Source organism: Haliotis rufescens, unplaced genomic scaffold, assembly GCF_023055435.1.
Source record: "Haliotis rufescens isolate VD_foot unplaced genomic scaffold, xgHalRufe1.0.p SCAF_7, whole genome shotgun sequence".
Classification (NCBI taxonomy): Eukaryota; Metazoa; Mollusca; class Gastropoda; order Lepetellida; family Haliotidae; genus Haliotis; species Haliotis rufescens.
Window position 1 is genome coordinate 17,898,124 of NW_025964361.1, and position 12,961 is coordinate 17,911,084.

The window sequence follows — 12,961 nt, forward strand, 5'->3', positions numbered from 1 at the left end:
GTTTGGTAATCTGGAAGAAATAGTTTTTGATCCAACGATGGTAGCACTGGCAACTTTGCCACCATCCTTTGATCCATCAGTGAAAATGGAGCGGTGAGAATCGTACTTTGATCTCAACTGGATATATTCTTGCTGAAAGACTAACGGATTTGTGTCTGATTTTTTAAAATTAGTAAGTGTGAGGTCTACAACGGGGTGGACTAGTTGCCAAGGAGGTGTAAACGGTACGGTGCAACAAAATCAAGGTGAATATTTGCTGCTGTTACATGAGGTTTTATTCTAATCCCTAGTGGAGGAACAAGCTTCGGTTTTGTATGGAATAAGTCCTCGTAGGGAGGATTAAATATGCAATCATAGGCTGGATTAGACGGATTTGATTTTAATTTTGTGATATATTGTAAAGCAAGTTTTAAACGGTGTTGTTTTAATGAAGGCTCATCAGCCTCCACATAGAGACTGTCAACAGGAGAGGTCCTGAAAGCTCCAAGACAGAGCCTCAAGCCCTGGTGATGAATTGAGTCCAGCTTTCGTAAGTTATTTTTACAGGCTCCACCATAAATGATGGAACCGTAGTCTAATTTTGAGCGGATCAAAGATCTGTATAAATGGAGAAGGGTTGTCTGATCCCCGCCCCACTTAGAGTTTGAGACTACTTTCAATAAGTCTAATGCTTTTAGGCATTTTGTTTTGAGATATTTTATATGTGGCAAGAATGTCAGGTAGCGGTCAAAAATAAGCCCCAAGAACTTAGTCTCCTCAACTACCTTTATGGGTGTGTCAGATAGAAATAGTTCTGGGTCCTTGTGCTGTCTATATTTCCTGCAGAAGTGTATACAATTAGTTTTTGTTTTAGAAAATTTAAAGCCGTTAGCAAGCGACCATTTTTGGATTTTATTGAGACACAACTGCAATTGTCTCTCAATAGTGTTCATGTTTTTCCCGCGACAAGAAATGTTAAAATCGTCCACAAATAACGACCCATCAACGGAATCATTCAAAAGTTTTGACAGACTGTTTATCTTGATACTAAATAATGTTACAGACAAAATACTGCCTTGTGGGACACCCTGATCCTGAGTATAATGGTCAGACAGGGTTGAACCCACTCGGACTTGAAATTGTCTGTCAGTTAAAAATTGTAATATAAAATGAGGCAAACGGCCTCTCAAACCAAAATCATGTAAATCCTTTAGAATGCCGTGCTTCCAAGTAGTATCATAGGCCTTTTCAAGATCGAAAAAGACTGACACTACATGCTGTTTGTTTACAATAGCATTTTTCACAAAGGATTCTAAGCATAATGGTCGATAGTACTTCGATTTTTTCGGAAACCACATTGGATATTTGTAATTAGATTATTGGTTTCCAGATAACAAATTAATCTATTGTTCACCATTCGTTCCATGGTTTTACACACGCAACTTGTTAAGGATATAGGTCTATAGTTAGAGGGGTCTGTCTGATCCCGGCCAGGCTTTGGTATTGGAACTACAATGGCATTATGCCACGAAGGAGGAAAATTCCCAGATATCCATATTTGATCAAATATATCTAAAAGTGTCTCCAGACAGGATTCAGGTAAATGTTTTAAAAGCTGATAATGTATGTTGTCAGCACCCGTTGCTGTGTTATGATCTTGCTCAAGGGCGGTGTGTAGCTCATGTAATGAGAAGACTTCATTATAGTCTTCACCATTATCAGAAGTGAAATTTACTTTGATCTTTTCCTGTTGTTTCTTAATTTTTTTAAACTCCGGGACATAATTTGATGTTGAAGAATGTTTTGCTGACGTTTCTCCAAGCTTATTTGCAATGTCAGTTTTATTAGTTAATAACTGATCACCATCCTTAAGATGATGAACAGAAGATTTTGAGCCTTTGCCTTTTATTTTCTGAACCATGTTCCACACCTTGGACATGGGTGTACGGGAATTTATCTTGGAGACATAGTTCTCCCAAGATTGTCGCTTGTTTTGTCTAAAATAACGTCGTGCCTTGGCATTTGTAATTTTAACCCTATCCAAATTATGGACTGTAGGATGTCGGCGAAAATATTTTTCTGCTTTCTTCCTACACTTTCTGGCCTGTTTGCAGTCATTTGTAAACCATGGTTTACGAATATGGGGATTCGCAGAGGACTTAGGAATGGTTTGGTCAGCAATGTCATTCAGTAAATCCGAAAACAACTGTATCGGATCTGGAATATTCTGGAAAATATCATGTCTTATTTTGTCAGTTCACAGTACCTCATATAAGGACCAATTAGCCTTGGTAAAGTTCCACCTGCATGATGATGGTTCATCAGTAGGATTAACAGTTTTAAGTATAGTGGGAAAATGATCACTCCCGCAGAGGTCATCATGGACTGACCATGCAAATTCATTATACAAGTTTGAGTCTGTGAGTGACAAGTCGAGGGCAGAATACGAGCCAGTGGCTGGATGTAAATATGTGGCAGAATCATCATTAAATATACACAGGTTGTTGTCAGAAATAAATTCCTCAATGATTTTTCCTTTAGAACTGGTATTTGCACTTCCCCAAAGCGGGTTGTGTCTGTTCAGATCACCCATGATGATGCAGGGCTTTGGGAGCTGGTCATACAGACTTTGAAGATCAGACTGTCGAAGATCAGAAGAAGGAGGTATATACAAAGAGCACAGCGTAAAAGCAATGTGCAGAGTCAGACGAACAGCAACAGTTTGAAGATTGGTATTAAGAGGGACAGGACTATGTATTATCCCCTGTCGCACCAAGATAGTAGAGCCTCCAGTTGCTTTATCTCCTGGAGGAGAAAATGAATGATAGTCATTGTACTGTCGTAAGGTGAACTGATCTGTAGTTTTCAGGTATGTTTCCTGAAGACACAATGCTGACAATTGAAAATCCTGTATTAATAATTGTATCTCATTAAAATTATGCCTAAGTCCTCTGCAATTCCACTGTATTATGTTGGACAATTGAGTCATGGTGGCTCAATTGGAGATCGCTCGCGTGAATGTGAGGAGGAACTACTCCTCCGCCTGTCCGGTGAGGACAGAGTAACCTCCATATCCAGAGGCCCAAATGAGTTCTGTAAAGGAACCTCTGAAGGTGAAGGGACGATCGGTGATTGTTTTCTATTCAATTTCTTTTTCCCTTTTTTTGACTGATTTACTGGTTCTTTCATATACGTTTGAGAATGTTTCTCAGGCTGGATCTCAGTCTGAGATCCTGAACTAGATTGAGTGGCAGGAATAGGCCGATGGATTTGAACAGTAGCAACATGTTCTTCTGACTTGACCCATGTCAAGTCAGTCTGACACGAAATAGATGATGTTGCTACAGGGCGTGAGACTGCAGCGGAGTAAGAAATAGTTGATGGAGTCGTGGTCTGATCTTTCGATAGTTTTTTTGCATCCAGGTAGGGTATGTTCCTTTCACATTTCAGTTTCATTATTTTAGATTCAATCTGCCACACAGGGCAAGATTTAGATGAAGCAACATGTGGGCCAGAACAGTTAGCACATTTCAAATCAGTTTCGCAGTCAGTGCTCTCATGGTTGGCACCGCAACGATGACATACCACAGAGTTACGACAGGATTTGGAGCCATGACCGAAACGTTGACAATTGTAGCATCGGAGCGGATTGGGGACATACACATCCACTCCGATGTGGAAGTAACCTGCTTTAATTGACTGGGGAAGGGTTGTACGGGCAAACGTCATGAGATACGTATTTGTATTGGTGATGCCACCATCCTTCTTGAATGTAAAACGTTTTACTGCAGTAACAGCCTGGTCTTCCAACTCTGTAGCGATTTCGTCTTCCGACATGTCGGACAGACAACGAGCCCTGTCATGAACAATGCCTCAACAAGAATTTAATGTTCTGTGCTAAGACACAGCAACCTCAATATTGGCAAATGTAGAGATAGATAAATGATTGAGAGATTGCTGTCTCCGTGCACACTCCACAAGAAGCGAACCACTACGGAGACGGGTGACGTTCTTGACCTCACCGCAAATCCCGGACACAGCTTTAGAAACAGCAAAAGGGTTCAATTTGATGGGTAAGTTATCAGTAGCCTCAGTCACCAGGAATTTAGCCCAGGAATCAATATGTTGAGAAAGATTTCCAGTTGAAATTTCAATTTCCTCAAGACGTCTCTTTTTTTCATTACGAGATGAACCAGATTGTGGGAGAGCCATGTTGAAAAGAAAATGATTCAGCACCCCTGGTCCCCACCCGCCATCGAGTGTCAACAGGGACAGTGTTGTATCGCATCGGATTTCCAGCATGCAAACACCAGGGATACAGGGATGTTATACTCCAGCAAATATGACTTGAATAGCTATATATATATACCAGATGTAGTGCCAGTCAGGTTCAGTCCATGACAAGATACTGGAGACATACTGAATACAGAGGTCAACATCACCAGATTGGCCCATGAGCCACCGCCTACTGGCGTAAGACTCTAGGCAATTTATTCAATCAAAAATTGAGTATTCACACAAGTTATGCATGGGCAAGACCAAAATATACAGTAAAATACAACACAGGTGTGCATATACAATATTACGCACAGGGCCTGGCATGACCAGCCGATTGATAAGACCGGGCCCATCTTACCACCCGTCTAGGCGAAGTAAGGGTCGAAGTAGTGTGTTGGGCAAAGGAACACAGTTCCAGGAACCAGTGCCCTCAACTACCAGACTCCCGTCCTCCGCCGACACAGGGACGCAACCCATGGCAAACGGGCTGCCCACTTTGGTCGCCTCTTACGACCAGCAATGGGGTGCTGTGGAAATATTCTGCCCCGGTTCCACACGGGGGAAGAGCTATTAGCGCTACCCAGCACTCACCACGAGGAGGTTGCTCTTCACGAGTGCCTTGTCTTTAAGACGTTTAGATGTATAATCTTTAAATCTGGACTATGCAAAGGTCCTGGATTCGGATGGATATCACCGCAGCAGAAGAGAAAAAATAAAACTAAGAATGATAATTGGAAATTACATAACAAAGTAACCCCAAATATAGAGAAATGTGTATCATCTTCCCGAAATGATTAGCATGTAGAATAGATTCAAAAACATCAACCGCCAGCCTGTATTGAAAAACATCAACCGGCATCGTCAAAGCAAAGTGTACATTTAATTGTTACAATCGGTCTGGCGGTGAATCTTAATGTTGAAACACCTTGTTAAAAAGACACACCGAAACTGATTTACATAACTGATGACCACAACATATTGCAAAATATCAAAATAGTAAAAATGATACAGTATAACCTCATACTGAAGATAAAAAAACAAAAACATAGAGAAGTAAATATAGAAACGAGATAAAGTAATCTGAGAAGGGATTCATACGTTATATACAACTTTAAAAAAATATTATTATGAAAGGTGGTGAGGTGAAATGGGGTTTAACGTCGCGTCCAAGATTATTGCACTTATATAGCGACGTGCATGCACGTGTGTGTGTGGCTGCTTGTGCTAGTCCGGACTGATGTCAATATAAAGTGCTAGCTCACTGAGATACCATGCCGCAGTTTAACATGAATACCCCACTCAGACACAGTATACTGACTCCGAGCTGAACAGTCCTTGTTTTATCTCCCTAATGCCGAGCGCCAGACAGGGTAAGATCAAGTACCATCTTTTAACGTCTTTTGGTATGACGCGGCCGAGGATCGAACCCCGGACCTTCCGCTCTCCGGGCGGACACTCTACTACTAGACCACGGAGGCGGTATATTATGAAAGGGAGCTTTAGAAAGGTTTATTCGGACTCATAAGAGTGAGTGAGTGAGTTGGGTTTAACGCCGCTTTTAACATTATTCTAGTTATATCACGGCGTAGACTCATAAGAAAATGATAAGGATTTACTGTTTTGAGATTGAGAAGGATTAGGATGAAGGCATTCATTTGTTGTTCTTTGCTAGGGGGGAGTCCTTATGGTTAAGTCTTTTGGTCTTGTATTTGGCCATTCTCTTAGACCTTTCAAACACTTGAAGGAGCATTGGCTTAATGATAGGTCTGAAAAAAGTTTGGATTTCAAAAGCTTGTGAAATTAGTTGCTAGGGATAGTTTTAAAGAATCACAGGACAAAAGGAACGGGCATGACGCCAAAGACTTAAGAGAGGAATTTCAGTACTGTTGCTAAAATCTGAGTGTTATTGCCAATTCCTGCTCAACCATTATGTGCTAGGTACCATGGGCCATATCTTATTGATAGGAAAGTCAGTGATACAAACACCAGGCCATCTTAAAAAATCCACAGTTTTATCATGTCAATATGATAAGAAAATATCATGAGTGAGTGAGTTTGGTTTTACGCCGCTTTTAGCAATATTCCAGCAATATCAAGGCTGGGGACACCAGAAATTGGCTTCACACATTGTACCCATTTAGGGAATCGAACCCGGGACCTCGGCGTGACGAGCGAACGCTGTAACCACTAGGCTACCCGACCGCCCCTATATCATGAAAGAAATGACTATGAACCTACTTAGATGTTAAGTTAGCTCATTTGTCAGAGTTGATTTAATAGTTTGGCTGTACAAATTTAGTGTGTCATGATGTAGAAGTAGGTGACACTGTACATTTGAAACAAGATCCATATCAGGTGAATCCAATCAAACATGAATTTCTGAAGAAGGAAGATCAATACATGCTGGACAATGACATTATTGAACCAAGTCATAGAAACTGGACTTCGCCTTGCATTCTTGTGCCAAAGCCTGATGGTAGCCTGATGACTCTTACTCAACACCTGCGTGGGGACTGGGCGCACATTGTGCAGACGCCTATGAACCTCATCCCACAAGTGTTCGATGGGGTTCAGATCAGGGCCGAGCGCTGGCCACGGTAGAACACGGATGTTGTGTTGTCGCAGAAAGGCCATGGTAGCTCTGGCAACATGGGGACGAACGTTGTCCTGCTGGAAAATGTGTTGTCGATGTTGTGCAAAAAATTGAACAACGTGGGGTCTGATCACTTGGTCGATATACCGCTGAGCAGTGACGCCGTGTCCCCGACCTTGACCAACATTCAGATGGCACATGCGTCCAAGTCTCGCATTAAGTCCAATCCCTGCCCATATCATGAGCACTGTCTGTCGAGCACTTTCACTTGCAGTTAGGAACGGATGTCGCTGGTGTTGACGGGTAATCTGCCGACCTTGTCGAGGTGTGGTGACCCTAGGACGACTGATCCGAGGAAGGTCATCTGTGGTCTGTGTAGCATTGTATCGATGCAGGAGACGGTAAATTGTGGTTATGTTAACGTTGAAATGGCGGGCATCATCTTGGACAGACTCTCCAGCTTCCAAACGTCCGATAGCCTGGTTTCTCTGAATTTGAGTTAGGCGTGGCATTGTTGACCAAGGAGTGGTAGGTCCAAGAATCGGCCACAGTTTTATACCCGCTACAGTTCGTGACAGTTCGTGAATTTTCGATTTCGCGAGAAATGGGTGCATGATACCCACATATTCATTGAAATGGTGCGTTTTGGCGATTCGTTTTTTATGTTGCGTTTTCACTCGGGGATTCCAAAATGCAACCACAATTATCGATAACACCATCAGGCTTCACTACATGCTTAAACTCGTATCAATTTATGGTTCCGTGTTTGTTACCTATTTGCTTAAAACCACTTGCGTTTCTTTTGCTTGTGAGTATAGTATTAAAAACAAGATCAAAATAACTGCTTCCCCAACGTTTCAGAGCATAGACTTACTCCTTCATCAGGTGAATTAATGCTATGAAGCAGATAACAAATATGTTTTCCTGTAAGAACACGAAAGTAATAAGATAACATAGGTGGAAACTTCACAAGGGAAGCCAACAGTTAAATGGCGCTGACAGGTGATAATCAATGGACAAATGAAACATTTAACAGTCTCCGAGTCAATGGCAGAGGCACCAGCAGCGCAAGTCCAAATCCCCTGCAACTGTGGCCACCAATACATTGGAGAAACCCTCAGATCCCTCAACAAGGGTCAAAGAACATCAGACCCCAGTCAACAGACTAGACCTGAAATCCGCTATTTCCGAACACATCATCAAGAATCAAGACCATAACATCATGTTGGAAGCAACCAAAGTCCTGTCTACCAACAACTGGCGAGAAAGAAAACTTCATGAAGAAACTACATCTGGAGACACCAGCCAGCCATGAACCATCACCAGGGAACCTATCTGCTCACTGCTTGGGACTTTTTGCTTTTATTATTGTCTGTGCTAATTATCCAGCTGGCTTCCATTTGTCCATTGACATTTTTTATTGCTATTACCTATCAGTGCTAATTAGCGCCTGTCTGCCGTTTGCCCATTGTCCATTGCATATTTCCAATCAGTGATAATTTAAGTCTTGCTGTCACCTATCAGCGCTTATTATCTGCTAAGTGTTGGCTTCCATTTGTCTATTGCTAATCACCTATCAGCGCCAATTAACTGTTGGCTTCCCTTGTTAAATTTTCACCTTTGTTCTCTTATTACTTTTGTTGTTCTTACAGGTCCATTTATATGTTTTCTGCTTTATAAGCATTAATTCTACTGATGAAAGAGTAAGTATATACTCCGAAGTGTTGTGTTCCTCATAATACAGACGTTGACATCCATAAATTCTCTACTTTATTTGTATCACTTTTAAATGCCATTCAAAGACTACATAAAGGTTTCTAAACCTCATAATCTGACATATAAATCAGAATATTTATGAATATACTATTTGGGCATGGCCTCAGCCCTCCATAATCAAGAATCCATAAAACACGAAAAAATCCTAATACTTACCGACTCCCTAAGTGGACTGCAAGCCCTCCAAAACAAAAATACCAAAAACCGACCTAAATTAATAAATCAAATACTTAAAAGCTCCAACGACCTAACTAAGGCAGGCAAACAAATAACCTTCATGTGGATACCCGCCCACGTAGGAATATACGGTAATGAAAACGCCGATAAAGCAGCTAAACTATCCCTCAAAATCCCAGAAATAAGCTTAAACTTACCCATCTCAAAATCAGAAATTAAAAGTGTAAACAAGCAAAAACTCACAAAAAAATGGCATAACCTATATCTAAACTCAAATAGCCAAATCAAAAAAGTGCTCAGCAAACCACTAACCAAACCAAAAATTCTCCATCCATCCAAAAAAATCGACAGAGTAATCACTAAACTCCAAACAGGACACACCAACCTAAATAACCACCTAAAAAATTGTAAAAAACACTACAGGTCACTGCCCACACTGCAAACAACCAGAAACCCCAGAACACGCACTCATCCACTGCACACACTACCTAACACATGGAACCGCATTACAAACCACCCTCAATCTAAACAAGGCTCTAACTCTAGAAGCAATACTAAACCCACAAAATAAACTAGAAAACTTCAAGGCCTTAGGCGTATTCTTAATAAAAACGGAACTAATAAAACGCATCTAAAAACACAATAACCTACCAAATCAAAATCACATAAACAAACAAACATCCACCATACCCAGCTCCCTTAGTTCTCCTCCCCAATCCCATCGGCATCTATTCCAAATCTCAAAATTCCCAAATTCTATATAAGCAACCCCTAAAACCCCCTCTTGGGTTGCACAGACCACTTTCGCCCCTTTCGGAAACACATTAAATGGCCTGGCCGGGCCCGTGTGCGAAATACGCATCAGTCGGAAAGCGCACGTTAAATCTCCAAAGTAAGTAAGTAAGTAATATACTATTGCTCTCAATACCCAAGGAGTGCACTATTATGATTATATTTGTAATTACATACATATGATACTCCATAAGAGAAAATAACATGAACCAAAAAATGCGTACAATTCATTATGACTAGACTGTCAAATGTAGTCAAAAACGAGATATAACCGAGAAATATCTTTAATCATGGCATAAAAACAATATTGTGGCTATGTAGCCATGCTGCGTTCCAAACACACTTCTGCACTTGTACATGTGTACGTAATGTCGGTTTTCAGTTTCCACAAAAAGCAGTAAATGCATTATCGTGTCACTGGATTTTCTGTCTGGTCTATTTCTTGATCCTCTAGTTTCTTTAAAGACAACCGTCGCATGGAAGGCAACAGACAACGCTTATTGTTCATGCAATTTGTGTGAGTGGCATGTGTTACCGGTAGGGCAGGACATATTTACCTTTTCCACTGATTTTAAGTTATCTATTCATATAATTTTCACGGGTATTTTGCTGTTACGCCCAATGTATTGGCGGACAATGGAGGCTGGTTGTTCTCTGGTGTTGACATTGTCTAACTTTTTAAAAACTATTTTGTTCTGTTATCTGCTGCAATACTGAATTTTAAGATGATACCACATTCATGGTATAAAATAAGTTTGAAACATACATGTACTAAGCTGTAAACTGGCTTTGGATTTATGTCGCTGAAAGGAACAAAATCTTTTTGTGTTAATGACATGTAACACATGTTAGGAGCTAAATATCCCAAAATATCAACATGCTTTGATCATCATAACATGTTCATGAAAAGAGTGGAATATAGTTATTGGTGTCATTAATAAGGTTACCGCCTCTCGCTTGCGAGTCAACACGAGGTACGTTCACATACATCTACTGTCGTAAAAATCTAGGGTCTAGAAGAGTCAGAAGAGAAATGTCAACTGTTATGAGATGTTAAATCGAAACACATTTAGACATTAAATACTTGATGATCTGAATAGTTCATCACTTTGCTTTGATAAATACAGCAGCAAGCGGGAGTCGAGCAAGGATTGTAGAAATGTACATATCTGAAGGGACATGTTTAAGCTCTTGCTTGGTGTTGATGTTGTCGTATTGTAAGCATCTCAGAGCAAGGTACACCAGGTACCCACAATGTTTCATCGGTTTAGAGGATTAGAGAGAGTGGAGGCTGGGACGGTGGAGTGTGCCAATCTCTAATAGGAAGACAGCGATCATACCAGATGACTAAATATTAGCTGAGATAGGTTTCATAAGATCTTATCTTTATCACTATTTAAACTCACATTCTAACTTAACGATTTACTCCTTTGGACCCAATCTTCAATAGCATTATTGCGCTGAGTATTCTCTGTTATATATTTTGTAAGTGAATCGTGAAAGGCAGTTGCACGCTGATAATTGTGATCTAGATGAACATTATGAAACGTGATATTCTTATGATGATGTCTGGTTTTAAATTCAAAGAAGACAGCTTTCTCGACATTGCTGACACATGTTGAAATGTTGAAAAAGTTGTCCGTTTGGATTGAGCCCCCTAGAAATGTCCCCAAACTCTACTGGAGCATTCGTCCTCCTGCTATACTTTTGAACACCCTGGATGACCTAGGTTATGTCCAAGCCTCCAACACTGACAAGGCAGCTACAATGTTCCACCTCTAGTAGATGCTTTCAAGCAAAACATGTTGAGAGCCATGTTTCAGACAACTATATGGCTGCTGATATATCACTCATCTAATCTGCAGTCACAGATCATATGTCATATGAACCTGAAGGCTTGAGTGACAGTGGCAGTGGTGGCAGAGAATAAATATATCTTACTTTATTGGAGAAAAATAACAGATTTGGTAATGAGTTACTGACAATGTTGAAGCAGTTGCATATAAGTGGTTCACATTAACGCTTCAAAGTAAGTCAATATGATCAGCAATTGTATTACATGACAAAGGCGACAATAACACGAAAGGTGGAGTTCCTGGTCGAAACCTAGATTTTTACATTGAAATTTCTTTTAGATTCCGAAGTGAATACGAAATATTGTCATTTTCCTGTATTGGCGGCCATTTTGAAGGCCATTTTGTCCGCAATATTGGATAAATCAAATTTCTCAAGCTCATATTTGTAAGATACTTAAACGATTCACGTGTTCAAATAAAACAAATTAGTGAACAAGATTGTTAGTGTTGTCATAGTATCTTTTAAAATATTTTATTATATATTTGTTGTGTCCTTAATAGGAATGGGGGGTCGGATCACATTTACTAAATTTTCATACATTATTTTATACCTACATTAATTGTGGAGTTTGTTGTAAATTCCTAAAGGATTCAGCACACTGATTATGCTTATAAAATGAGCATTGCAATATGCAACCTGACTTGTTTAGAGCCATTTATTTGATTTACTTAATTTTGACACATAAATGTGCATTTTACCACCAAAAAACATGTCTGCCACCAAACGAAATCACCACAACCATCGTTTTCTAATGCATAAATGACATCTTGTGAAGAAAAATGTGGTTGTTCTTTGTTCTACTGTGGGGAGGGGTTACTCCTAAAATAAGCCTCTTTTTAAGGGTTGGCCGCTGCTTTATATTTCGATCAAACGTTTTGTATTTAAAAGATATTGATGTCAAACATGACAATCCAGTGACTGACATCAAATAATTGATAAAACTTAAGACCTACATAGAAGCATTGTCAAGGGCTTGACCTTGTCCAGGAAGAGGTGACACAGTACGTTCATCGTCTACACTACTAAGTGAATCAATTATTATCATCACTGAAACATTATCACAAAAGATGCAAAACCTCACTGTTCCTTTTGTAATATTTCCTTTTTATTTCTCAGGATTATTCAGTGGAAATTTACCTGACAATGTCATGGATAGACGAGAGACTTATCTTCCTGAACTACTCTAACTCCAAATGGCTTGAGATCGACACTAAACTAATGGCGGACGTCTGGGTGCCAGATGTCTACTTTCGGAACGAAAAAGATGCTTCTTTCCATGAGGTGACGGTGCCTAACAAGTACATGCATCTCTATCCCGATGGCCGTGTGAGATACAGTATGAGGTGTGTTAAATATTAAAAAAAATACTCAGTTATGAAGTAACATGATAAAATTTTGGCTGATCATAATCATTACTTCACAATATGACAAATAAGAAATGTATTTTGATATGGATATCTTATATTATATTGACTATGTTTTGTATGCAATGATAAAAGGTATGTGTGT

General features: G+C 40.0%; 1 protein-coding gene across 3 annotated transcripts in view; it reads left to right on the forward strand.

Annotated features, from left to right (window-relative positions):
- LOC124151850 (glycine receptor subunit alpha-2-like) overlaps positions 1-12,961 on the forward strand; it is a 323,326-nt gene that overhangs the window by 147,376 nt on the left and 162,989 nt on the right. For all 3 annotated transcript variants that reach the window (XM_046524516.2, XM_046524514.2, XM_048387298.1), the window contains one exon: positions 12,569-12,795. In XM_046524516.2, coding sequence (XP_046380472.1) covers positions 12,569-12,795 — 227 coding nt within the window. The remainder of the gene's footprint in view (positions 1-12,568; positions 12,796-12,961) is intronic.